At 49.0% G+C, this 27,398-nt stretch overlaps 4 protein-coding genes across 8 annotated transcripts; all 4 read right to left on the reverse strand.

The window, feature by feature from the left end:
• Positions 1–1,757: 1,757 nt before the first annotated feature.
• LOC120652912 (coronatine-insensitive protein homolog 2-like) lies at positions 1,758–6,160 on the reverse strand. Its single transcript, XM_039930859.1, has 3 exons — positions 5,469–6,160; positions 3,129–3,615; positions 1,758–3,013 (listed from the first exon to the last, which is right to left on the reverse strand). Exons 1-3 carry the CDS (start codon positions 5,969–5,971, stop codon positions 2,228–2,230), a joined length of 1,776 nt encoding a protein of 591 aa, XP_039786793.1. The 5' UTR covers positions 5,972–6,160; the 3' UTR covers positions 1,758–2,227.
• A 5,037-nt stretch (positions 6,161–11,197) lies between these two features.
• Positions 11,198–16,767, reverse strand: LOC120652913. Of its 5 annotated transcripts, none has more exons than XM_039930860.1 (3): positions 16,359–16,767; positions 11,670–15,733; positions 11,198–11,585 (listed from the first exon to the last, which is right to left on the reverse strand). In XM_039930860.1, exon 2 carries the CDS (start codon positions 13,604–13,606, stop codon positions 12,314–12,316), a length of 1,293 nt encoding a protein of 430 aa, XP_039786794.1. In that variant the 5' UTR covers positions 13,607–15,733; positions 16,359–16,767; the 3' UTR covers positions 11,198–11,585; positions 11,670–12,313. The 5 variants fall into 5 exon arrangements, with proteins under 5 accessions (XP_039786794.1, XP_039786798.1, XP_039786797.1 ...); XM_039930864.1 differs by lacking the exon at positions 16,359–16,767 and having other exon boundaries at positions 11,670–12,440; positions 12,557–14,546; XM_039930863.1 differs by lacking the exon at positions 16,359–16,767 and having other exon boundaries at positions 11,670–11,788; positions 12,254–14,540.
• Positions 16,768–19,849: 3,082 nt separating this feature from the next.
• Positions 19,850–22,198, reverse strand: LOC120652915 (50S ribosomal protein L4, chloroplastic-like). The gene is made up of 2 exons (XM_039930866.1): positions 21,169–22,198; positions 19,850–20,096 (listed from the first exon to the last, which is right to left on the reverse strand). The coding sequence occupies exons 1-2, from the start codon at positions 22,070–22,072 to the stop codon at positions 20,059–20,061; spliced, it is 942 nt and encodes a 313-aa protein (XP_039786800.1). The 5' UTR covers positions 22,073–22,198; the 3' UTR covers positions 19,850–20,058.
• Positions 22,199–22,578: 380 nt separating this feature from the next.
• On the reverse strand, positions 22,579–26,332 carry LOC120652914 (peroxisomal nicotinamide adenine dinucleotide carrier-like). The gene is made up of 11 exons (XM_039930865.1): positions 25,923–26,332; positions 25,764–25,841; positions 25,578–25,652; positions 25,355–25,485; positions 25,133–25,187; positions 24,933–25,043; positions 23,913–23,981; positions 23,733–23,840; positions 23,368–23,436; positions 23,216–23,270; positions 22,579–23,031 (listed from the first exon to the last, which is right to left on the reverse strand). Exons 1-11 carry the CDS (start codon positions 26,001–26,003, stop codon positions 22,829–22,831), a joined length of 1,035 nt encoding a protein of 344 aa, XP_039786799.1. The 5' UTR covers positions 26,004–26,332; the 3' UTR covers positions 22,579–22,828.
• Between the last annotated feature and the right edge of the window lie 1,066 nt (positions 26,333–27,398).

The raw sequence follows: 27,398 nt of genomic DNA on the forward strand, positions 1-27,398 counted from the left end.
AGGAAAAGTAACTACGGTATGCGGTTCGGCCCTTTATGAAGTCTGATCCATCCGGCGCGCCCTGAAATCGTCGCTGGAAGCCAAGCGACGCTCACGCGTGGTGTTAGCCGCCCGGTCCATGACAAGGGGGCCCAGGCCCGCCTGTCAGGAGAGGCGGGTAACAAACGAAGGTGTGAAAATGCGGGATTCAAACCGTCGCGTGCGCGCGCGGAACGAGGCGGAAGCCGAACCGATGCGCCTGTACGAGCGCTGACAGGGTCAGACCTTTCGGGAACCGCGCTGGCGGAAAAGAATTCCTTTTACCCCGGCGGCAGTTGTGCCGAGCGACATACGCGTGACTAGGCACACTACTGTGCGTGGGGGCCTTGAGTCAGTGAGCCGTTGCGTCGTGATGGGCCAGTAGGGAACCCGATGGACGGTTAAAGCCGTACAAGACTCCTGCAGCGCGCACAGTCTAACGCTAGAGGCTTCAAGTTATGCAGAGCCAGATCACAGTAGTGGCCCCACCTGCGGGTTCGTCGCCTTTCCCTAGGTGGGCCCGGGGGCTACTGTCGGTACCCTGTAGCAGGGATACCCACTCCTACTGCAGAAAGGCAGGACTCGCGTAGTCATCCATAACTACGCCCTAAGGGGCGGAGCAGCCGGGCCCCAGGGGGTCAGGCTCTTACCTCACCGGGCCAACGGCCCCAGACCCGTTCCCCGCTCTGGGACGGGTCCGGTGACGCCACGTGTCCCTGAGCAGGGGAAGCTCCGCGCCAACAGCCGAGAGCTCGGACCCCCCATAGGGGTCCGGGACCTCTCCGCGTCTGTCAGGACCTCCCACGCGCATAGAACCAATATACCGCCGGGGCGGGGTCCGGGGGCGCCACGTGTCCCGCAGGCGCAGGCGCGGGCGCGAGTCTTCCGCTGGAAGACTCGCCCACCCACCGCATTCAATGCGGGTGGTTGAGGCGTGCTCTGCCGCCGCGGCACGCGGGGCAGCTTTTGTCAGGCCTCACTGTAGACCGCATATTACCGAGGTACACAGTGCAGCCGCATGCGCCGCATCCGCGCAGAGCACGTCTGCCGCATTAAATGGATACGACGGCACGGCACCCTTTCATCATACCGCCTACGTCGCAAGCTACACGGCCCGTTCAGCTACGCTGCAGGCTACGCCGCAAGCTATGCCCTGGCGCCGTTTCGACAAGACAGGACATGGCTATGCCGGACGGAAGATTCCCACGGGCAGAGCAAGGAAATCCAGGAATGAGATCTCTGTCGCCTGCAACACCATAATGTCTGTACAGTATGTTGTTTTATACAACATCGTTGGGCCCACCTGTCGGGGACTCAACGGCCATGTACGCGTCTCCCTTGAGATATAAAAGAAAGGCGCTCACTGCACACTCAGGGGGGAGACTCTCTGGATACTAGATCGGATTCACTCCGAACAATCCCGTTCTTAACCTCTTGAGAGCACAAGCAATACAACACACAGTAGACGTAGGGTATTACGCTCCGGTAGCCCGAACCACTCTAAACCTGCTGTGTTCATCGTGTTCTTACATCTAGATTGGGCTAATCCTAGCGACCCCGAGTACTCACCCTATGAGTTTATGCGGGTGCACTACGCCACCCGGCTGTAGGTTTGCACACCACGACAGTATGCATAACCATGCATAATCTAGGATTTCCAGGATTACACATCAGATGCGGAGCAATATGGTCTAGCCACCCATAAGACCAAAGAAGAAAGTAAGTCAGACTGTAGAGCAGAAAGGTATTGAGATAAAATCCATATCATGGGTAATATAAGCATTGTTCATGGAATCACAGCACGCCACTGTAGATCAACTAACTGACATACATGTTCAATATAGCAATACATCGGCATACAACTTAAAGATTGAAAAAGATCAAATACACCAAACATGGGCACATTATTACAAAATTGTTTGACCAAAACTAGTCAATGAAAGTTCACATGTCCATACTTGCCAGTTTGGATAAATTGATGCACAAGTGCTGCCTTCAGGTGTGAGTGTCTGTTCTCAGTAATCTCTAGAGCACTCAGTTCCTCAAGCTGGCTGCTCTGCTTAAAGCTTAGTTTTGGGATTCTATGCAATGGAATGTCCTCATGTCCTCATCAATTGGCAGAACAGGAACCACTGACTTCGCCGATAATGGAAGCAATGGAACTCTACTTACCATGAGAATCAGTCTGGCAAGAAGCAAGTACATACACTCAAAATGCTGGGTAGAGTGGAATTACCGATGGAGGGCAATCTGTCCTTCTTCCAGCAAGGGAGTAGTATGCCAGAATCTGTTTCCTAAAATCTGGGCAAGGTCCATCTTGGTTTGGGGCAATAAATTCAATGTTCCAGAAGGGGCGCACCATAGCCATAAGATCAGCACCATTTGGAGATGCCCTGTACCCTTGCACCCACAGATATCTCAGTGACTTAAGCTGGAGTGCAGCCATGGCTAATGCATGCTCACTAAATAGACAACCCCTTAGCTCCAGTTTTTGCAAGCTTGGGCAGCCTCTTGATAACTGTAGAATTCCATTATCAGACTCACCAACATTACCAAGCAACATGTAACGAATGCCCTTACTAAATTCTCCAACATAGCCAAGGCCAACATCGGTTAGGACTCCAGCTCTCACATAAAATGCAAACCTTCGGAGTTTGGTGCAACCTCTCAGCAAAGCACGGACCCCATTGTCCAGTGGCAATTCTGTTATATGCGCTTCTCTATCAAGCAGGACAAGGCGGAAATCATTGAGATTTCTGCTGAATGTACCGACCGCCTCTAGAGCTGCATTTGTGATATCTGACACATGTATTGCCCAGTATGTCAACTCAGGGCAGCCTTGGGCTACAGCCATAACTCCAACCTGTGAAATTCTACCTTGTTCATCCTCAAGACCTCCATGGTCATCATCTCCTCTTTCTACTCTGAGCCTCTGTAATTTCTTGCAGGTCTGTGCAACAACTTGTAATCCGCGATCCCCTATCACATCCCTTACCTTTTTTTTTTACAATAGAAAAAAAGAACATCAATACAGCACAGTTAAAATGTATTCATTTTGCAACTTTTAAATCAGGAAAGATAGAAGTATGTACAACAATAATTCGAAATACCTCTAAGGTTTCCAGATTTGGGCAGCGCTGAACTATCTGACAGTGATCCTCTGTGTTAAGGAATGCAAATTGAAGATCTAACTTCTTAAGAGCTGCTGAATATGGAAAAAGTATCGGCAAATCATTTGTTCCCATGTAGAGCAAACTCAAGCGGTGCAGTGAAGGGGGAAAATAGTAGTTCTCATAATTTCTATTCACCACCGATTGGTCCGGCTCTTCAAATGAACCACCACCAAATTCTTGTAGTGTTTGTGCAGTGCGGAACAAACCAGTCAGGTCAGGCATGAAACATTCGCTAATCTTCAGAGTTTTCAGCCTTCGACAATTGCGCACGAGGAGGTTGAGATGCTCTGGGGATGCCCTGAGATCTGTCAGAAAGAAATTCAATGTCTCCAGAACAGAATTGTGTGTAGCAAGCTCGCGAATCCATTCATCATTTTCATTCTCAGCAATTGCACTTTCTTCCAGGAACAGTGTTTCCAGTTTCCTGCACATGACAACAGACATGGTAGGGTAAATGCGGAGCCCAAATCTAAAATGTAGGTTCTCCTAACGAATCATACACACCCCCCTCTTGACATGGTCTATTTCTATTTTGGGAAATTTGTCTGCAGGACACTGTGAAAGTGTAGTTTTGTGTGTAACACACCACAAAATTCAATATTGTTTCTAACACACCGTGAATGCTTGATTTGGTCTGCAACACATCATAGCAATTATAATAATCATTTTCAGCTGAACGAAGATGTAAATAGACCATTTTGCCCCCGGGCCCACCTGCCATCCTCTTCCTCTCCCCTCCTCCCTCCTCCCTCGCCGCGCACGGCTCTGCGGTGAGGCCGGCCGCAGCGGCGCCATCCTCCTCCCTCCCTCTCCGGCGTCGCTCCTCCCCCTCCGCCGAGCCAAGGGGCGGCGGCCATGACGGGTCAATGGCGCCGGCGGCTAGATCTGCCGCGCCCTCCTCCCTCCCTCTCCCATGGAGGTGCGGACCCGCTCCTTCCCCGGCGGCGGCCCGAGCGCAGCGCGGCGGAGCGGCCCCGCCCCAGGTGCGCGGGCGGCCTCCCTCTGCTCCCCTTGCCGGCGGCCACCCTCTGCTCCGGGCCCGTGCTCGACGGAGACGGCGTCCATGGCCGTCTCGGGCCGACGCGACGGAGTATGGGGCCAGACTCCGCGCAGCGGCCGCCGCCGCCGGAGTAGGGGGCCCTGCCCCGCGCGAGTGCGGGAGGCGGAGGGAGGAGGAGGAAGCGAGCCGGATCCCGCCGCCAGGGAGGACGCAGGAGCGCCGCCGCCGCCGGATCACGCTCGCGCGCCGAGGTTGCGCCGGCCTCTACCACCGACGCCACCATGGGGGGCGCGAGAGGAGGGAGCAATAGGGGAGGGGGCGAGCCGAGCCGCTGTCCCGCCACCGCCGCTCCCCGAACTCCGCCGCCAGCCGCTCCGCCTGCGCCGGCAGCGCCCCGCGGCGGCGCACCTCAGCTCGAGCCCCGCCGCCGCGGCTCCGGTCGGGGACGAGGCGGGGGGCGGCCATGGCCCGCGCGCGCGTCGCCGGAGGAGGCGCGCCGGCCATGGAATGGGGGAGGACGACGGCCATGCCGGGCGGGAGGAGCAGGAGGGCGCGGCCATGGAGAGAGAGAGAGGTGCGGGCCGCCCCCGCCAAGCCGTCCGCCGCGGGCTCGCCGGCCGCGCCGCGCGGGAAGGGGCCGGGGCGGCTCGCCGGCCGGCGCAGGGAGGGGGCGGGGGCGGGGCGGCCCGCCGGCCGAAGCAGAGAGGGGGCGGCGGAGGAAGCAGGAGGGCGCGGCCATGGAGAGAGAGAGAGGTGCGGGAGGGAGAAGCGAGGAGGAAGAGGGCAAAGGGCAAAACTGTCTTTTTATCTGACCTCTCAGTTGAAAATGAGTAGTTTATTGGATGTAGTGTGTGGTAGACTAAATGACTCTTTCGCAGTGTGCTGGGAACAAATTCGAGTTTGGCGGTGTGCTCTACACAAAATCATGCTTTCACAGTGTCCTGTGGACAAATTTCCCTTCTATTTTCTTCCAGAACTAAGCTCCACCAAGCAAAGCGGAAATAGAGGAATCCATACCAAATGGAACTAAAGATCACAGTTTCCTAATTCCTTTTGAAATCCTATAATTCTCTAGGTTTGACTCATAGAGATGTTCAGCATCATGAAAAGGCAACACATTAAATGCACACTTTCTCTTTTCTTGTTAAGGGGGAGGGACCTTATCCATCCACACTCTAGAAAACATCCGTGAGACCGAAGACTTCTTTTTAAGCGGAACGGGTAACTGTAGATGAAGTAGTAATAAGTTAATTGCAGAAGGGGGGAGGGGGATTTACTTGCAGGAGCGGGCGATGAGTGCGAGGGAGGGCGTGGAGAAACCGGAGCAGCGGTCAAGCTTGAGCGAGACGAGCATGTGGGCCTTGGCGCGGACGAGAACGCTGATGTCGTCGTCGGACACTATCATCCTGCGCAGGTGGAGCTTCTTGAGGAAGTGGAAGGTGGCCGAGAGCTGCCGGATCCACGGTGACGCCGACCCGCCCCAGTCGTCGGAGATGAGGTTGAACATGGCCGCGCGGGGCTTGGCCTTGAGCTTGAGCGACTCGAGGCACGGGAACCGCCGGAAGAGGAGCTCGGGCGTGGTGGAGTAGGCCATGGCGACCGTGACGTGCTTGCGGCTGAGCGCGTCGACGCGGCACCAGTGGCGGCACACCAGCGAGATGGCATCGCGGTCCCAAGGGTCCTCCACGTACCCCATCACCAGCCCCAGCGCCGTGTCCGGGATCCCGAAGCTGAGCACCCGCCCCAGCTGCCGCTCCCCGGCCTCGGCCTCGCCGCCCATCGCGCCAGCCGCAGGGCGCTGAGCCGAGCCAGCCACCGATCCGCCGCCACCTGATCTGTTTCCCCCCTCGCCCTCTCTCGCTGCGGCCTGCGGATTTGCACGGGGGATGGGGATGGGGATGGCTCGAGGAGGGGTGGGGGCGCAGTGGAGTGGGGAGGAAGGGGAAAGGGAGGGGTGGGGAATTTAGGGGCTCCGGTCGGGGCGAGGTGACGGTGAGACCTTTTTCTCCGGGCGGTGTGCGGCTGCGCGAGGAGGGCGGCCACCCGCGTCGCTGCTGCCGTGGATGACCATCAATAGGCGACGCGATGCGTCCGGCCCGCCTGACAAGTGGGGTCGGGGTCGCGGATTTTTTTTTTGCCTTTCACAGTATTACAGAGTTATTAGAGCTCCGTGACATGTCTCCGTGCCAGCTGAAAATAGATAGATAGATATACAAGGAATGTTTATGAATTATGATACACGATTGTGTGTCCATAAGTTTTTCTTTAGTAAAACAAGGTATATGCTAAGTATGTAATGTCCTTAAAAGACACACGGTAAATTTAAATATGCTAATTTTATACCCAGGTACTATTAATTTGGCATCTTTTCTCCTCCATAAAACAATATTGTGAAGTATGGTTTAGTTCACAAGGAAAAGATAACTATTATACACGTCATAATGCTCTTAGAGTTATCTAAGCAAATGCTTGACAGCCTGAAACGCAAGTGAGAACTGGCTTGCACGTCATAATGCTCTCTTAGAGTTATCTATGGTGCTTTTGAAAACGTAAGTGATGACTGGTGTACACGCCATAGTGTTCATAAAGTTGTCAGTGCTTGTCTAAAACACAAGTGATAGATGCTGTACACGTCATAATACTCTTAGAGTTATCTAGTGCTTGCCAGTTCGAAAAGCAAGTGATAACTGGCGTGCACGTCATAATGCTCTTAGAGTTATCTGGTGCTTCTCGAAACATAAGTGATAACTGGTATACACTAGTGCTCTTAAAGTTATCTAGTGCTTGCCAGTCCAAAATGTAAGTGATAGATGTTGTACACGTCATAATACTATTAGAGTTATCTAGTGCTTGCCAGCCCGAAATGTAAGTGATAGATGTTGTACATGTCATAATACTCTTAGAGTTATCTAGTGCTTGCTCCGAAATGCAAGTGATAACTGGCTTACACGCCATAAGGCTGTTAGAGTTATTTGGTGCTTCTCGAAACGTAAGAGATAACTAGTGTACAATGGTGCTCTTAAAGTTATCTAGTGCTTACCAGCCCGAAATGTAAGTGATAATTGGTGTACACGTCATAATATTCTTAGAGTTATCTAGTGTTTGTCCGTCCCAAACGTAAGTGATAATTGGCGTACACGCCATAATACTTTTAGAGTTATTTGGTGTTTCTTGAAATATATGTGATAACTGGTGTATACTAGCGCTCTTAAAATGTCTAGTGCTTGCCAGCCCAAAACGTAAAGTGATAACTGACGTACATGTCATAATACTCATAGAGTTATTTAATACTTCCAGCTCGAAATTTAAGTAATAGCTAATATACACGTCATAACGCTCTTAGAGTTATCTGGTAGTGTTTTTTGAAACGTAAGTGATAACTGATATACGGGTCATAAAACTCTTAGAGTTATCTAGTGCTTCAGCCCGTTCAGCGGCTGGATGCACACCTGCACAAGTATGTACAACTGCACAACACCGCAGGCCCACCTACTAGCCTAGGAGGTTGCCTACTCACTTGGTTGCTATCACTGCAGTTAAGGTGATCCAGGGAAATAAAGAGATAAGACATGTTTGGTCAGCATGACACATGCTAGTCGCCAAAGTTAGCTTGGATTTCGTGTGATATTTATAGGGATGAGTGTATAAATGTTTGCATCTGTACAATATTTCGAGAAAAAGAAGCTAGCTAGCTAGAAAACGATGTGAATTTGCTAGCCGCTGTTTGGCTTGGACAATTCGAAAGTGCCATGATGATTAAGTATCTGTTTGGTATTACCTCACCGAGCATTCCCAAGGTCTGGCAGTGTCTGTGAGCGTTTACGTATGTGTGTTGGTTACTTTTTAATACATTGCTGAGTACGTAGTGTTGGTGGTGGTGCCCTAAAAAAAGAGTACGTAGTGTTGGTCACTTTTTTGGCATATGCAAGTTGCTAAGGGTGTAAGTGATTGTGTACTTCTATTATTGTTCTTCTAAATAAAATGTAATGGTACATAACTCTCTTTCATATTTGAGAAAAGGAAAAATCCTAGATCAAACAACCCTAGTTAAGTTTTTTTTTCCTTTTTCTCGAATGTATGAAGATCCATTAAGTTATTTAGCTTGTTTGATAGCAGCACCTAGTTGATCTTCCAGTTGAACAGAAGATAATGGTTAGTAGTCATCTAGTCGTTTATAGACTTGTGCACGTGCTAGGCTAACCTTAAGGCTACATTCTTCTACACATCTGGAATCTTTTAATTTTATTTTCTGCTAGACCATTTATTCCATATTCTTTGTATTCTTCATCTCTTGCGGTGGTTTATTAAGCTCGAAAGTGATGACCATTTATGTTGGACTTGGATATAAAAATCGCGATCTGTTGTGTAATTTAGTTATATCTAAGATCCTTTATAGTAAGATTGTAATTATTATGCGAAAGGACCTCTATCTTATTGGTTAGAGCACCAAATTAGCATCCAACATGTCTAGATTCGACTTCTTATGTGAGCGAGAAACAAATAGGTAAGAGCCTCCCCTGCTGACTTCGATAAAAAAAAAAGTTGCGATTTTTATTATTGTACATTACATGTCTTATATTCAGAAAAAATGTTATGATTGCTGCTCAATATGTATAGCAAGTTATTAAGATTAGTGTTCGATTTTCTTATTCTTGCTCAAGTTGCACTCACACACGGTTGGACGAGTAGCCTTCCTTTCTAAGAGAAATGGCTGCACGCCATGCCGATGCGTGCATGCACCTGGCTTGTCCAGGGCTACTGGCAGCAGCAGCATTGACCCTCAACCTTTGAACAAAGTATGCAATGTATCCGTGTGGCGCAATCCCCTAAAGTGCTCGTTTCGGAAGAAAAAAAATAATCCTCAAAAGTGTAGCTATGATAGCATTGACGAGGCATATACATACATGGTTATCCCAACAAAATCACATTTTAAAACATTTCCTATGAAAGCGATAGGATTTGGTAGCTAGGAAAGGAAACGAACCTGGAACCGGAAGGCATATTATTGGACGACGGCCATGTCGTTACATAAACAAGCCGGCCGGTGTCAACATCGTTGGGTTAGTTATCGTCAACCTGTCGTCCCATTGGAACGTCCTCTCGATATCCTGATGCATTCACACACATGACGGTAGCCGAACTCGCATGAACAAAAGAGTTCAGAAGGGCGATGGCACCAAATATGACTTTCGCTTCATCGATCTGGGTAAGAATCGAAAATTAAATTAAGAACAAGAACACACTTGTTTGGAGCGGAAGGACGCGACGCAATGGCGCGACACCCGGCCGGCACCCCGGCCGACCATGCGTTCGTCCGCCGCCACGCCGTCGTCTATCTTCCTCGCTCGCAAAAAGAGAAGTCGCCGAGTGGCCGGTGGCGGTGACCCTCATCACGGCCCTCCGATCCTGAACGCCGGCCGGCCGGTCTCGGTCGGCTATGCGGCGACTGGCGGAGGATGGAGAAGGGAGAGAGGGTTCCGTCGCAAGGCGAGGCTCGATGGCTAAATTTGGAGAGCCCGAGAGCTTCAAAATAGACGGGCGCAGTCGTAGGAGCGAGCACGTTTTTGTTCTCTGCTCCATGGCGAGCGGGGCGCTGGGCAGCGCGCGGTCCCCGGACGCCGGGGGGTGCTCGTGGACGGGCTCATGCCGCACGTTCTTCTTCACCGCGGGCGCGCGGCCGCAGCGCTCGGAGCCGGAGCCCACCCCTGGAAGAGAGAGGGCAGCGATTTCCGTCTCGTTTTCCCCGTTACCTGGTCACGTTTAGGCATTGCCCAATGCCAACGCGCATGTGGCTGAAGTATGCACGGTTGAACGGGGAATACGGGTATTCTTAAGCACCTCTGGCTAGGCTGTCACCCGCAGGCTGCGGTCGTGGTGACTAGGTGTGGGAGAGGAGGGAAAAACTACCTGAGATGTGACCCCTTTTTAGCAAATGTTCTATTTTGTGTAGGTAAATAAAGACAAGTGGTTTTAGAACATTTGCAATGTGCGCCAAATGCTTCACTACCACTAATTCGACAAAACTCACCACAACCATTGAAATTTTGCTTTGAAATTTTGCAGAGAAGCGATGAAATTCATCCTTGCCACTTGGAAGAGGCACCAAGAGTTCAGGGTGTCAGAGGTGATGCTATAGTTTACTCTCTCTCCATACTTGAAAAAAAAAGACATTTTAATTTGGACAGCGACACGGTGTCCAAACATAACTTTGATTTCTTATTTTTATAAAAATATTTATCTCAAAATGATATATTTATATTTTTATGAAACTATTTTCAAGATAAATCTATTAATATAGTTTTCGTATTTTGAAATCCAACAAATTAAAAGTTATTCATGATTTACATTCCTATTGTTTGACCCAAATTTTGTGCAAAATGACTTTCATTTTTAAGTATGGAGGGAGTATGTAGAAAAATAAAGGAGTACATAGTAGACTGTAGAATTCTAAGACTAACGTGCTACTAAGATGCCTCGAATTTTATCAATTTGTTGAGAGTATATACGCTTTGAAAATTGAAATGCAATGGATTTTAGGTAAATTTAACTCGCAGAAGATTTGGTGATGGCAAAAAATTTCAAATGCCCTAGTGCCTTATGAAAAGAAAAGTAAACCAATATTTGCATTTTCTTTCTTCTCAATAAAATGGTACGGTAGTATTTTATTTAGACTTAAGATACCCCACATATATATTAGAGTAATATTACTCTCGCCAGACAGATCTCCGAGACATAACACCATCTTTTTTTTTAATATACTCTATTCGTTTCAAAATTGAAGGTGCACTACAACTTTAGAAAAACCAAACTTAATACTTTTTTATCAATAATTAGTTAATTTGTATACATGCTTGGTAGGAATTGTGATAGTTTTTAAGAGTAATTAATTATGGTCAAAGATACATTTTTATTTTGTTCCAAAACTTAATATGCCTTATAAAAAGAAATGGATGAAGTATTTGTAAAACATATTATCATGAAACATGTTTTGAGGGAAATATGTTCGTACCATTTCAAATATCAAAATTTCAAAACTCAACACGTAAAAAATAATTCATAATCAACGTTTGGAATGGTCACTCCCGAAACATCGCTATTTAGACTAGAGGGTACTATAGGGAAAGAAGTAGCTAAAAATCTTGCATCAACTTGCATTTATAGGAGAGTCACTAAGTCTAAAGCAACCTATATTTGGAGTCAAAGTGACCAGTACACAGAAATTCCAAATTCTGTCTAGAGGCGTCGCAAATTGCAAATAGAAGCCATACTTGGCTCGTGATTCGGAGGCTGGAAACTCTCCCGACGAACGGTAACGGCCTCATCGCAAGCCCGGCTGGCCGGATGACGAGTTCAGAGAGCGAGGTGGCGGCGGGCGATGGCTCCAGGCACGGGAACTGTAGATATGGACACAATTTATTACAATATGTTATGTATATCATTTTTTTTTCAAATTTCAATGTGTTCTCATAATTTCTTACCGATATGTTTTTTCTTTCAGGCGCAGACAAGCATTGCAATTTCATCATCCAGGCCCAACACCCCCGCCGCCCTTCCTTCAACATCAAATCGCAGGATTGCAGCTATGTATGTTCTCCTTCTGTCTGAGTTATGAGAAATTACATCTGTTCCATTGTGTAACAGAGATATTGTTATGTGCAGCAACCCACCCAATATGCGGATGAATATGTCCCTGCCTGTCTCTCCTTGCTCTAGCCCGCTACGGCAGTATAGGCAGTCCAACCGGAGTTGCTTGCCATCGCCTACTCACCCAGCCTATTCAGCTGGAGCAGCAAACTACAGTCCTATCAACAATGCGCTCTGTCCAATGCGACCAAGCAGCGGTCTCACAGACCCATGGCTAGAAATCTCTCAGTTGAAAACACAAAATTTTGATTCCCCAAGAGGATTGTAGAGGTTCCAAAAGGAAGTAATACCCCCCCCCCCCCCCCCCCAACCCCTTTTTTTTTGTTTCGCCCTTTCTGCATGTATGATGCAGTCGCATCGCCTTTGTACAAATTCAGAGAAGAGCTCTAGTAAAAAAGAATAGCAATTCAGATCGCACCTGTTTACGCTTTTCTCCCGTATGACTGGATTTTGCAGAAGATGTGTTGCAGAAAGGGCTTCAGGGTAATTGGATCTGATGCACATGGAACACATCTCCCCTGTATGTCACCACCTTCTCTTCAACACCAAAGCCCCAGAGATGCCCTTGCAGCTCCAGCACACCCTTTGAAACTTTATTCTTTTTCCTGACAACACCATCCTTGCCATTGTCATTGGCAGTATCAGATTCAGTATTGGCAGCGTCCCAGACAAACCGGAACACGCCCAGAGTGCGGCTCAGCTGCTTGATGCTGCCCCTTACCGCCAATTCGTCACCGCCAGTAATGAATTTGGCGGCGTGAACGGCGACATCCCTGCCTCCCTGGTCGGACACGCACCTGCCGACGTGCACCTCGATGTCCCGGACGGTGCCACAGAGGTAGAAGAGCAGCAGCGTGTAGAGGCACCTGGAGGAGTGGCCCAGGCTCTTGGACAGCTTCCTCTGCACCAGGCAGTCCTGCCGGCGCGCCTCCTTGAAGGCGATGTCGCGCTCGATGACGACGTCGCGTATTTGGTACAGCCCCTCCTTCATCGCCTCCACCTTCTGCGCATGCCCGGCGAGCCGGTCGTCGGTCTCCAGGCTCCTGGCGAGGTCGGCGAACATGTCCAGCACCTCCTGCCACTTCTTGGCCGGAGGCGGCGGTTCCGCCGGCTTCTTGAACGGCGTCGGGCGCATCCAGGACGGCGTCGAGGACGCCGCCGCGTCGGCGGTGTCTGACAAGAAGCGGGTGCAGGCCGACGCGATCTGCTCGGCCATCTGGGTCGCCAGGGACGGGCCGTCAAGCGACGCCATGTCGGCCTGCAGGTCCCCGAGCACTGCCTCCAGCGCGCCCCGCCAGACGTGGTGCTGCGTCACCTGCGGGCAGACGGTGAGCCGCACGCTCTTCCGCCGCTGCGCCGACACGCCCAGCACGTCGCAGACCCGCGTCAGCGAGCTCAGCGACGTCTCCTTCATCTTCGGCGGTGGGTGGCCCCGGCTCGCGGCGGCGGCCGCCGCGACGAACTCACCCGCGAGCGCGTCGAAGTGCGCCGCCCGCGCGGCCGTGTGCGGGCAGGCCACGAGGGACCCCGTCGCGGCGTGTCGCGGCAGGCCGCCCTCGTGGTCGACGCCATTGAGTGAGCCCGCGTGCCGGAGGAGCCGGGCGTAGGTGGCGCGGAACCAGCGCCGCGACAGCGGGGCCCGCTCCTGTTCGTCGTCGTCGGACGAGGTCGGACCAGGCGGGAAGTGGATTCCGCGGTGGTTGCCCGGTGGGACCACGCGGAGCGCGGCGTTGGCCCGAAGCAAGGACCCCAGCTTGGTGCGGCATTCCATCGAACGGGTTGTCTGCAACCTGGAACTCGAAAGGGTGGGGATCGGCGCGGGCGCTTTCCAGGCACGCCTGACGCCGCCACGCGCGGGAGGGGATCGGCGCGGGCGCTTGCGTCCCCGAGCCCGAAACGGGAAGGTTCCCAGTTCCCAGTTCCCAGGCAGGGCACGGGGGAAGCTCGCCGCCGTGCACTGCCACGGCCCACGGGCCGACTGGGCCGCGCGGGTTACTGTATCACACAGCTACTGTAGCACAGCGGCAAAGTCTTTTTAGTCCCAACTGCAAACGGTGAGGGAGCCGAACCAGCTTAAATAGCCGGTCTCTGGGAAGCTAGTAACTCCGGTTCGAACCTTTTGCGCGAAGCGAGGACGAAAGCGCACGAGAGTTATTTAGTAGGTGTGTTTTACTCAACGTGTAGAGTAAATCTTACATGTTCTCCCGGGCCGGATCGTTACAGGGCCGCCCAATTTTCACTCGTTTTAAGTGAAACTATTGATTAATCCTTTAAGATGAGGGCTAGCACGTGTCCGTCTCTTGACACGCCACGTGCTAATCCACACCTTAGAGGCACTTAATCAACACAGTTCACCTAGAACGAGAACAAACCCAGTAGTCTCGATACGTATTTGTCACATGCCCAGAAGTAAGCACACGTACCGTTATACAAGCACATACATTGCCGATAATCCACAAAAGAGCAATTTTACACACTTAATATTACAAGTTTGATATAGGAGGGTTCAACTAACTTCCATTACAAGCCTTGGGCTCACAAAAGTCATATTAAACAGAAACCTAGAGTTTATTGCATTTACATACTCTCACGGAGTTCGATTACGATAAAAACATACTACGATGATGATGTCTTGCTCAAGGACACCATCATAGCCTCAACGACCTACTCCTCCCCCGCACCAGGATCGGCGGGGTAGAAGTGACCGAACACCACTTCCGACTCACCTGCAACTAGGTTTAGAAAGCAACCTGAATACAAAAGGTACTCGCAAGACTTACGCGATTAAATAAATAAGGATCATGCAAAGTCTCAAGTAAAGGCTTTAGAGTTAAGTAATTATTGCATAAGCATGAGCTGTCTAGACTATCACCTAGCCAACTTAATTAATCTTGCCCAACCCCAAACAATTTTAGTTGATTAAGAGAGTAACATAATATATAATAGATCCTCGATATGACATGAATCCAAAGCCAACAATACCGAAACTCTCTATGAAGAATTTGACGAACCAAGAGTTTACTCATATCCGAGAGCGCGGCAATTCGAATTGATTATAACCTTGCAAGGGTGTACAATTTTACCCACACGACGCAAGGACCATGCGCCTCACCCAACCGGCTAAAATTGAATAAGGGGGTACTCGCGTCAACCGTTTCCAACATGGCTCGATCATTGAAATTTTCACACATAGCTTACGAGTAGAGACTTAGTTTTCACCGGGGTCATCTCTAAACTTTCCTATACATAGGTCCACCCGGGGGGACACCTCTAAACCTCTCTGCATAGCCCTTAGCCTCGTATCTAGGACTGTACATCAATGATCAAGTTAAAGAAGATAATTGGCTCATTCGTACCATTATATTGGATATGTGGTAGCACGAAGAGGTGCTCAAGGCCGATGGCATCAACTCAGTCCTTAATCGATCCAAGCGGACTATGCCCATGTGACTTCATTCTCTAGACCCTACCATTCCGCTCGAATCTCGGTACTACCACTTCATCACCACCCAAACCGAACCAGTGCGATCAAGGATTATCGGTAAGTGTGATTCTCCAGACCATTTCTTTCTAGTAAGCAATGTGAGTATTCTAAGCAGGGCTAAGCATCTAGTCAAATTAAGTTATTAACTGACTAATATGTGACAAGGACATGGATAAACAAATCAAGGAAAGACAATGCATCAAAATGGGTCCAAGAATGACATACGTACATAATATATATATATACCCAATATTACCCGGTGAGATAATTAAAATAATCAAATTAAATAGGTGCAAGGAATTATGCTTAGCTGCTTGCCTTGGTTAGCTTCGGGCTCGATCACGAACTGGACTCCAGGCACGGGCTCAACGGACTCGGTGGGCTCCACGGGTTCGTTCTTCGACAGTTCAGTCACTATAATGCATGAATGAAATACATGCGTTAGTGCGATGCAAGAATTAGCATGATGCTAGGTTTAATGCCTGAATGCTACATGTGCAAATGCATGATGCCCGGATTGCATGAAATAATATGATGAGATGATATGCACGAAGTGGTATGCATGAACGGATATTTCATCGGAATCGAACATCAGCACAAATGGCTACACCGGTCAGACCGGTCACTCAAAGAGCCGGACCGTCCGCAGTTCAGCATGATCAGACACCCGGACCTACTATACTAAGTTAGATCACTGGCGGACCGTCCGCGGAATAGCTGGCGGACCGTCCGCGGAATAGCTGGCGGACCGTCCGCAGTGCAGAAATTCGACACGACGCGGGCAGGCGGCGTATGGTTCAGCTAGCGGCGGCATGGCCGCGTTCCGGCGGTGGAGCTTATCGCCAGCAAAGAGAACTGCCCCTACACCATCTACAAGATTGCGCTCACCAAACCATGGGTGGTGTACATGCAGAAGGCGAGCCCAGCATGGCCGGCGGCGTGAAGGTGGTGCCGACCGGCGGCAAGGCACAAAAACGAGCGTGGAAAGTTAGAGAACGTGGTGGAACGTGGAGAGCTTCAGCTTCAGGAGGTTGCTTACAGTCGATTTGAGCCGTTGGGTGGTGAAAACGGTGGTCGGACGATGAAGTTCCATGGTGAGGTCGAGTCCGGGCGGAGCTTGAACTGGCGGCTGCGAGATCTATGATTCCCGACGAGATGGTGGTCGGAGCTCGAGTTTGAGGGGCCATGGAGGGGGCTAGGGAGGTGGAGAGTCCCTGGGTGTGGTGGATTTGGAAACCATGGGGGTGGAGCTCGTGGATTCGGATCGATGGTGACTCTGCTTCTCCGTTCGGCTCGAGCTGGAGGTAGAAGACGAGACTAAGCAAGAGAAAAAGAGAAACACGGCAGCTCAAAAGTAGATAAGGTCGTGAGAGGGCGGACCGTCCGGGCCGGAGACCCTACTGTCCGGTCAGAGCTTGGAAATTTGGGGCCGTGACATGCACAGTCGCTGTCGCGCCGTTAAACCGGCACATGATAGGACGGCACCGCACAGACTGCGAGTTGAAATCCACCACTAGATCGTGACCTTGGGGGAAAAGATTCCATCGCTAGATCTTTTAAGGGCATGTATGTCTATAAGTTTTTTGAAATTTACAATGCAGACGGCTGAATAGACAGCTTGTACAACCTACAGATAGTTGCTGTCTATTTGATTGTACAAATTATTAATACTTGTATGTATGCAGCCATGATTTAACATGAGTATCATTTCTATATACCATGGTGTTGCTTCTGGATTACCGTGGAGGATCCCAACTGGATTGAAGTCCAAACGGAGGGGATCTTGGACCAATGGAGCCACCATATCTGCCATGTAAGGAGCCAACAGCGCCAACTCCAACTGGGTAGCCTCATTTGACATGGAGTGGTGAAGAATCAAGCCATCTGCCATGGATTTAGGACGAATCGAACCTGTAGAGGGTTGCGTGCTGGGGCCGCGCCGCTTCCACGAGCAACTCTGCTCGCCGCCGCTGCCGCCGCCGCCGCCGCCGCCGCAACCGCCTCCCTCGTCGCCGCCGCTCCCGTCGCCTTGCTCGTCGAAGGTACCACATACTTCCTCTTCGAAACCGATGCCATCTTGCTAGCCATCGCTGGAGAGGGAAGGGGAAGCTCCCGACGAACGGACGCAAGAGCGGCGGAGATTGTCGAGGTGGGGAAAATGGCAAAAACAAAACATATATGGTGGAAGATTTGGCGCGCGATCTTCAGCTAGCGCGTGCAGTGGATCCGTGCGGTGTTGACGAGGAGACGACGCCCCGTACAATGCGCGGCCAGCCGTCGTCTTCGCCTGGAGCACGAGCGCTTGCCGTCGTCTCCCCACGCGACGGCTACCTTATCTCTCTTTATTAACTGTAGCGAACTGGGGGGGTTTTGGCAAAATTTCCAGTCACCAGGCGACGGCCAGCGCTCCGTTGTACGTGCCCTAAGCCTACCGATAGGTCCATCCCTTGTGTTAGACACATCCCTTGTGGTAGTATACCTGTACTGTGTAGGCGAATCTATCAAATAGTAGGTGATTACCATTTCCTCAAAGTCTGCCAGACCAGGAATTGAGTGAGCTCCGGTGTGACAAACCATGAATTGAGTTGAGTGCCAAACCAAATTAAAGGGAAGTGTTAATGAGCTGCTTTAGCGTGCTATTATCTCCGGCTGAAAACAAATTTCATCGTTGAATACATTAGCTTAGGCTTTCAAAACTTAACGTTGGTATACTGAAAACAAAGTATAAGATACTTGAGAGGATGATCATCTTCTAGTTTATTTGTTTATTTTTATTTAATTAAAAAACCATCTACAGTAGTTCTTAGAGGATTGGTTGTCTAGTTACTAAGAAAGTACTTCCAGATATCAGGCAGATATGATGCAAATAAGTTTGCACAAGGACAACAACATAATTTCAAGCAGGAGCCAGTTGGTGAAAAAGTATGGATTTTGGTATTGTAGAACGTTTCGTTGTTATTTGACAAATAATATTCAATCATAGACTAATTAGGCTTAAAAGATTTATCTCGTACTAATTAGTTAAACTGTGTAATTAGTTATTTTTTCAACTACATTTAATATTTTATGCATGTGTCGAAAAATTCGATGTGAAGTACTGTGCAAATATTTTTGGGAACTAAACAGGGCCCGTGATCATCGACGTCGAGCATACATTGCCCGAGCGTAGACGGAGGGAGTCAATGCCCCGTGATGATAGTGACATCTACAAACCTTTTTAGGATAAATACATTGAACACCAGATAGCCGGATTGCAGACCCGCAGGAAAATCAAACACCGAGATAGCAGAATTGCCGAAAAGCACACGGCACGGGGGTGCGTCTTCAGTATGTTGCACTGTCAACCGCATAAGTCACGCTCGCACATATGCATCAGAAATTCAGAAATGTACCATAGCCAGATCGCAGATACTTCGGTTAATACTCTACTAGTATAGGCTTATAGTAGTGGTAAAGCTTTTCCTTTTTTCCCCCCCTCACTAGTAGCAAACGATTCCTTTTGAAGAGAAAGGAGGTCAAGAGAGACCACCCAGCGACAGAACCAATTTTAATAGATACAAGTTGGAACCACCAACACCAATCAATCTTCCTGATTAGTCCAAAAATAATGGGCAGAAACACAGTGGCCAGGTGCCACCTCCATGATTTGCCAGCTTTTCGTCCGTAGTGGCCTAATATTAAATGGATAATAGTACTTTTATTCCAGCAAAAGATGAGCAAATTATAAAGTATCCTGTGCAAAACCTAGATGAGAATCTCCTCTTTTCCGGTGATGACCTTAGCGGATGGTGGACCGTTATGCATGTCGTAATCTCACTGACGACTTGTTAGATCGAGCGATAATTTAGATGAACCTAGTTGAAAAAGCACAACGGATGGAGAAAGCTGAAAGTTAGATCGAGCATCAGCAACAGCTAAGAACTGACCGATAAAAGATGAATCTACCGAAAATGCAACTGAAAACGACGATTGCGTTTTATGGAAGGACTGAGCTTTGGCCACACACTCCAAGGGGATACAAATGTCAAGAAAATTGGCAAACGGGTGATAAAACTGCTTAGGTAGGCTTGAAATAGGAGGGACTGATAAGTCTTTTTACCTTAGCAAAATTTTTGTTTCTCCATTTGCAGCCTAAGTCCAAAACCATGGAAGACCAGGTGTGCATGATAAGATATTTCAGTGTTACCCTTAACCTCATTGGGCTAGGAATTCAAGATCCTTACCAAAGTAAATCTAAGAAAAATGGCATGCCGTCTATACTGAACCAGGCTAAGAAAATTCCGCAGCTGAGCCAGGCTGAGTTTCAGGTTCCATATCTAGGCCCGTTATGCTCTAGGCCCAGGTTTCATTTCAGAAGCCAAAAAACCCAGTTATTCAACTGCCCATGCACAGCCGACAAAATATGGCCGCATCTCAGAATAAGTAAGCAATTTCAGTGATCAGGCACCTAAAAAGGATTTTGGTCACCTACTGGCGGTAACCAGCTAACTAATGTCAGTTATTGCAAGCACAGATGCACAACACTGTATCTGCAGAAGTTGAAACCTGATAATTGACAACATGTACTTATGTAAGTTTGGAAATATAATATACTGCTTTAGTGAGAGAACATTATCAACTTAGAATAAAAGCAGACAAAAGGCTTCCTCGTTAGGGAGGTAATTCCCGAACAATTCGTGCTCACCCAAGGGTAACATAACAAATAAGAAATAAAAATTTGTAGATCTACACCTCCTCACCTAGGAACTGCCATCTGCCTCGCTCTCTTCAGTCACATCTGAGAATTACATAAACGAAGGTTCTGAGAAACAAATCCTTTCAAACAAATTCAACAATTGAGTAGGTAACATTAGCACATTTGGAAGAATTGAAGATACTTCAACAAGGCTTCACCATCTTAGCCCTTATTTTACTAATGTTAAAGAGAAAAGGTGAACCTTAAGTCCGTTTTGTGCATGCTGAGATCTAAATTCCCAACTACACTGCACCTTACGTCCATGATATTTGACACCACCAAATGAAATAATTGTCTACTTATTGGTTCTAGAACTATGCATAAGCATTGAACCTAAAAGTAAAATGATGCCTGTTTACTGTACACCTACTGTAAAATGAGCATACAGAAGAAACAGGCAAAGAGCTATTCTGTAGAGTGCAGTACCAGAAATAGATACGGTAGACCTTTATATACAGAGGGAAGAATGTGACTATGCTGAGAGAAGGATTTCATATCTGTCTTGGAGCATTATGATATAAAATCTTATCTTTTCAAAAAAAAAAATCTTAGAAGCCTTTATCCAGCATGAAAAATTGGAACAGAGCCCATAGGCTAGAAAAGGTGTTGGGGAAATATTCAGAGCATAATTCAGCTTTATGGTATCTTACGGCAACATTATCAATTGGTTGCAATTTAACAGACATCACTAAACCCCTCCTTGACCCCATCTTAGGTGCAATGTGCTCAGTGTTACATGATCTTAATGAGAAGGCATTTTCAAAATATTTGAAAAAGAAAAATGAGAAATATGGTAAGTGGCTACTGTTATAAAAAATTTAATTTCAGCTAAATCTTTGTGCTATTAAAATCTCAAGCTATCTACTGCCCGAACTTTTTATAGAAAGTGTAACAAAATTACATTGTGGACAGAAATGTTAATGCTCCTGAACAATGGTGATTTAATTCAATTATCATTACTGCTTTGTATCACTACCATTTGCTCCTTGCTACCTGTTTAGCCATGTATATTAGCTGAAAGGATAGCAGTTACTAGCAGGGTTCATAATGCCCAGCTAATCAAGCTGTGCATTGAAATCAGCAAAGCAAAACGTTATTGTGTGTAGCGATGTACCTTGAGCCGCCTCCACTGTTGTGCCTTCTTCTACTACTTCTTGCTCCTCTTCGGCATCGTCCTCATCGTCAGTATCATAGTCATCAGAAGCGCTGGTTCCATACCTGGAGTTGAGGTAGTCTACGGCAGCAGGAGTAAAGAAGAGCTTGCGGGCGTCGAGGATGTCGTACAGATTAAGCGTCCTGGGTGTGAGCATCTTGAGAGAACCGATGTTCCTGCCGCTAAGCCGCACATTGTCGTCGAACTCCGTGGCAAAGAACATGGCCTTCTGCTTGGGGTCGAGCCCCCACCGCTGCAGAGCGGCCACGAAGTCCTTGGTCTTGGGCCCTGACGCGAAGGCCTCGTCGAACTCCTCGACGACGAAGGCGTCCTCGGCCACGGCGGCGCTGGCGAGCGCGGTGGAGATGGCGAGGCGCTTCTCCTTGCGGTTGATCTTGATGGACCAGTCGCGGGGCTTGGGGCCGAACACGACGCCACCACCTGGGCGGAGCGGGGTGCGCTGCGACCCGCGCCGCGCCTTCCCCGTCTTCTTCTGCTGGTAGGGCTTCCTCCCTCCGCCGCTGACCTCGCCGCGGGTGAGCGTGGAGGCCGTGCCCCGGCGCGCGTTCTGGCGGTCGGTGATGATGGCGCGGTGCACGACGGCGCGCGCGGTGGAGGGCGGCGCGGACTTGAGGTCGAGGGTGACCTCCCCGACCTTGTCTCCAGTGAAGGAGAGCACGGGGAGGGTGGCCGCCTCGGCCCGCAGCGCGCGGAGGACGGAGACCGCCGCCTTGGTCCTGCCGGCGGAGTGCGGGGCAGCGGAGGAAGTGGGCGGCAGGAAGGAAGTGGATGGGGAAGAGAGGAATGGGGAGGAGGACGAGGAGAGCGAGAGGAGGAGAGGCGAGGCCACGGCGGCGCCTGGCATTGTGCCGGCTTGGCTTCGCTGGGGACGGGGAGGGGCGAGGACGACGGCTCTGCCGCGGCAGCCGCCTCTTCTATCTCTTTATCCACACGTCCGGCCACACCCCCAAAGGCCACGAAAGCCCACAACGCCACAGTCGCACACTGTCTCAGGCTCAGAATTTTAATTGGTCACGCCAAGTGACTAGTCGCGCTACTTTTTGTTTTTGGATTTGGCTAAATTTAAGCTGAAACAAAGAATTTCCATTGTAATTTCACTCTCCAAATTATATGGATTCACAAAAAGGGTGATATCATAGAGAACAATTTGCTGACACTGTTTGACACGTGAGGCTCAGGGCAATACATGCTGAATGAGACAATTACTCAATAAGATATATTAAGGGTTAAGCAAAAAAACAAAAAAAAACCAAGAATCCTGGCCTAGTCAAGCTTGTTGGTTTCCATATATTTCTGACACCTTTGCATAAACCATAAGGTAAAAGAAGTTCATGAATTTAGAACAGATGATTGAAGTTTTAATTACCGTGCTTATTTATTTCCTTCTGTTAAATCTTCCAGAATACATTTTACATAAATGGTACAAATGATCTATCCAATATATAGAGTTTTTGTTCGCTACAAGAATCATACTGGCTGTTGTGGAACCTACAATTGGATCTCTCTTAACAGAGGCGAGCTCCATCCCTTGTCGACTACGATTTATGTGAATAATAATCGGATCTATGGGCAGGGTATACTAACACTTGCAAAGACCTATTTATCTTGATGGCTTTGATGGTAATTTCTTAACCAGACTGATGTTACCAGTAACCAATAATCGAGCACCCTTCACCAACTCCTCCTTGATCATAAAAAGCAAAGCAGAAGCAAAAACACTTTGCACAATTTTTGTGCCCATTCCTTTATACATGCCTTTCAGACCCTCATACTGTACCATCTTTGTGAACGCATCAAATGTACCTGAAAGAAAGAGATGGTGCATTAAGATCTCAAGTAGCAGGTCACCAACAGCAATAAATTTGCATTAGTGTCTTCAATAGTAAGTCAGTAACACCAAGAAACATAAACTGCTTACCTGATGGAGCAACAGGAAAGACAAAAGATAGAAAACCATTATAGAAAATGGTAGCGATAAACTACATACCTTTGTACCGATGCCTCTTGTCATCGTCAATCCTTTGCTTCACCTGAAGTCTTGCCTGCAGGGAAAAATATAGTTCAGTTTGGAACATGTATGCAAATTTGCAAGTGGACAGCTGCAGCTATTATCAATAGTTCAATACACCAAATAATCACCTTAACAACTAGAAGAGGATATGTAACAACAGTTGCACCAAGTTTTGCAACAGCACCAAGAAGAAAAATCTGAACAAGGATGTTTGCAACGTGAAGTTAGAATTGTATCATACAAATGGAAACACTAGTATAATATGGCAGACAATACATGACAGTGCCGAATTGTGTCCGACACAATGTGTGAATAAAATAAGGACCAATATATGTCCCAGACAAATAATCTCTCAAGACATCTCTATTCTCTACAGTAGATCCAGGGCTTCAAGCCCCAATATGGCAAGTGATCACAATGGAAACTGGTATTGGTCTTGGTCCTAAGAAATCAATTGAGGGAATTCCTCCTGCTGGAAAAAACAAAAGCTTACTTCAAGAGCAGTTAGACCATCAGCTCCCTTGAGATTAGAGGCCCGTCTCTTCTTCAGCTTCTTCAGAAGAGTCTCATACAACATGAACTGCATCGCAGGATTGCTAACCTAGTAACAGATAAAATTGAGAAATTTCGCCATTATAAGACTAATAAGATGCAGAAAGGGTTAGTAGCTTACCATAATAAGAGCTGGGATTACCCCTTTCCAGAAGCCCAACACTCCAGCTTCTTTGTACAGTTCCTGAAACTGGAGGTAAGACCAGGTCAAACAACCATCTCCCAAATTAATGTATTGCACTACTCTTTGCCTTTCTCATGTTCCTCTAGCACTCATCAAACATGGCCCTCTACATGTCCACCCATCCCCACATGTAAAAAGGAATCATTTTGTTTTCACTGATCAAGTGATCATTGTGTATTTGTAATCCATACCGCATCTGTTATTTTGCAGGTCATAGAAGTTAGTTTCACACTTCCACCGCCTTGTCAAAGCAGTTCAAAATAACAAGAACTAGAAGAACAAGACCTCCAACTCCGCAACACCTACCCCACCACCACTACAGCGTGTTTGGTTCAACATAATTTATTCGTAGTTCAAAATTTAAGCCCCTTTGTTTTCAATCAGCTCAAGCCAGATGCATGTTGTCATGGGATACCAGCACTAGAAGTGAGTTGGTTGTTCAGTGCTCTGTACTGTTCACCATGGCAAATTAGGGAGCAACCTTCTGAAACAAACAGGCTGATACCTGACCAAATTCAAAACATTGCCAACTTGTACCCAGCCTTGTGTGACCAATTAGAAGTGCAGAAAGAGTAATCAACAAGAAAAAACATAACCAGCTTATAAGTATGCACTATCAGTTGCAAATTTAAATATCAATATTCATCATAGTGTAAGTGAAAAACATAAACAAATGTTCAGGATGAAAATAATTGCGAATCTGTTCCTGAATCAGAATCTATTAAGGGACAAGTAAAACAAGTGTTCAGGATGGAAATAATTGGGAAACTGTCCCTGAATCAGAATATATTAAGGGATAAGTATCGCCTTTCTGATACAACAACTTGCGGAAAGTTAAAGAAGATCGTCCCCAAAGTAGTTAAGAACAAACATTAAGGATGTGCAAATATGCAATCTATGGTTGTATAAATAAAGTATCTCCTCATACAAGAAAAATAATTAGAGTAGTGTACTTACAACATCGATAGTTTTGTAAGGGGTGGTTTCAGTAATAGCAGCTTCCATGGCCTTGTCAAGAGCACATGTCAAACCCTGCGGGCTTTGTTGTTTGTTGGCCTTTCTGTGAGTCTGCAAGCAAGAATAAAATGTTAGTACTCAAATGTGTTGGCAGATGATCACCACTAAAAGCAGGTAGCGGAGAGGAAACATATGCTTACTTGCATTCGGGTAACAACCACCCAAATTGGGTTTGTGAGCAGTACATTGACGCAGCTGCAAAAGGACGAGACAAATTAAGCATCAACAGCACATAAGGTTGATAAGAACACAAGTGACAATAACTGTGCCCGGGAAAACAAGTTTTTTTTTTTGAAAAGAAGGGAAAACAAGTGATTATGCAATGCTCCCTAGGTAAGGTGCTCAGCTACGTTCCAATTTACCCAGACAGGGCAGCGACAGTGAGAGATTGGAGCATCCCGACAGACCCATCGCCAAGCCCTCTCCTGGATCGCTCAAGGGCCTTGGCCTCGGCCCTGTTCCGGAATATTTGGTAGAAGTAGTAGTAGACACCCTGACAGTAACACAACCAATTAGGATTCCGAACCATATCAACCTTCACAAACGAAGAAAGAAGCTGGCGAATAAACGAACGAGCGAACCAACCTGGGAGGCGGCGGTGCCGACGAGCGAGGGCATGAGCCCGCCGTACAGGCGCTCCCACCCCTCACTCTTCACAACCTACCACAGCAGAGGGGGGAAATCAGGGATCACGGGCAGCATTAGAACCGGATCGGGCTAGATGACTCGAAATTTGGGACGGGGAAGGGGGGGGGGGGGGAGGAGGCGGACCAAGTATAACTGGCGCGCGGCGCCGTCCTTAAACGCCGGCTTGGTAGGGTCGCGCTCTGTCTGCTGCCGCGCGTTTACCTGCGCCGCGGAAATCCCCAAAAATTTCAGCAACCGAGCAATCCAGGGCCAAGGCTAGCAGCGAGGCGTGGAGTCACGTACGGTCTGGAGCGGGTAGGTGAGGAGCTGGGCGATGATCCCGCCGCCGGCGCCCGCGAGGCCATTAATCAGCGCGTCCGACATCTCCCCGCCTGCTCGCCGCACTCTCCAACCCCCCACCGACCTCCCCTCCTCCGCGCTTCGCCGGCCGGCGGATGACGGCGGCGAGCCGAGCGAGCAAAGCAGGACTCCACGCCGCCGCCCCCCAACGGGTTGCTTCCGCCGCCGCCTGCTCGGTCTCCTTGGATTGTGGGAGACGGAAGCGAGGCCGTGGCCCGGGGGGGGGGGGGGGGGGGGGGGGAGTCGACTCCAGCGCTCGGCTCGGCTCGGCTCGGCGCGCCCAACCGGTCCCGTGCTTTCCGTTGGAGACTTGGGACTTCAGACTGCTGCAGCAGCTGCCGTGCCGTGTGCGATCCTGCCCGCCCCTCCGGGGGCCCGTTTTAAAATCCAGTCCACCCTTCCGCGCACGCGATTTTAATGGGTTCTTCAGAATTCAAAGGCTTCAACTTCAACCACCGCGTTAAGGTGCTCACCTCATCCGTTCGTTTTTTTTTTTAATCATAGCGCTTTCATTCATTCTCAGGGCTATTACAATCCACGGCTGCTAGCTCTACAAGCCAGTCCGGAATTACATCAAGCCAAAAAAACGACCGCTCCAATGCAGAGATCGTAGAAGCACATACATGTGCCACCGAGTTTGCATCTCTCCGCACCCAACGAACACGAAACTCTGAAAAACTCTTCCCTAGCTCTATGATATCAAGACAAAGACTCCCTATAGAAGAATAAACAGCTTCCGGACCTTGGAGCAGGTGTACCAGACCTTGGCAATCGACCTCCAACACCACCTTGTCGAGACCCAATTCCAGCGCCAACTCCAGCCCCTCGCGCGCAGCCAAAGCCTCCGCCGAGAGAGCAGAGTCGACATCATCGAACCATCTCGCCGCTGCCCCAATCACCGCACCCCCATCGTCGCGAATGACCACACCTGTGCGCCCAGTGGACGATGTCTGATCATAACCGGCATCAGTATTCACCTTCATCCACCCCCCTTCCGGCTTCTCCCACATCACCCGAGCAGGCGGCTGTCTCGGCTGGTTCTGCGGTCGCAAGGCCAACAGCTCCTCCAACAAGTTGGAGACGTATCTCGCCGCAGCTCCCGGCTCCCACACCGTTCTCCCATGCCGCCTTCCATTGCGTCCCGTCCACAGCGCCCAAGCACCACATACAATCAGAGCTGCCACAGAAGCGTTGCAGATCTCCGGCTTCAGAATATCAGTAGCAAAAGAGCAGGGGTGCAGCCTAGGGATTGCCAGCCCCTTGAGGTCCTTAACAGCCTTCCAAAAGTGCTTCGCGGTCAGACATTCGAAGAAGACATGGTATAGAGATTCCGACGGATCACCACAAACATGACAGTGGCTTTCCGGTTCCACATGCCTCCTCTTCAATTCGGCCCGTGACGGAAGCGAATTATGAAGC

The sequence above is a fragment of the Panicum virgatum genome, chromosome 9K (assembly GCF_016808335.1).
Source record: "Panicum virgatum strain AP13 chromosome 9K, P.virgatum_v5, whole genome shotgun sequence".
NCBI lineage: Eukaryota > Viridiplantae > Streptophyta > Magnoliopsida > Poales > Poaceae > Panicum > Panicum virgatum.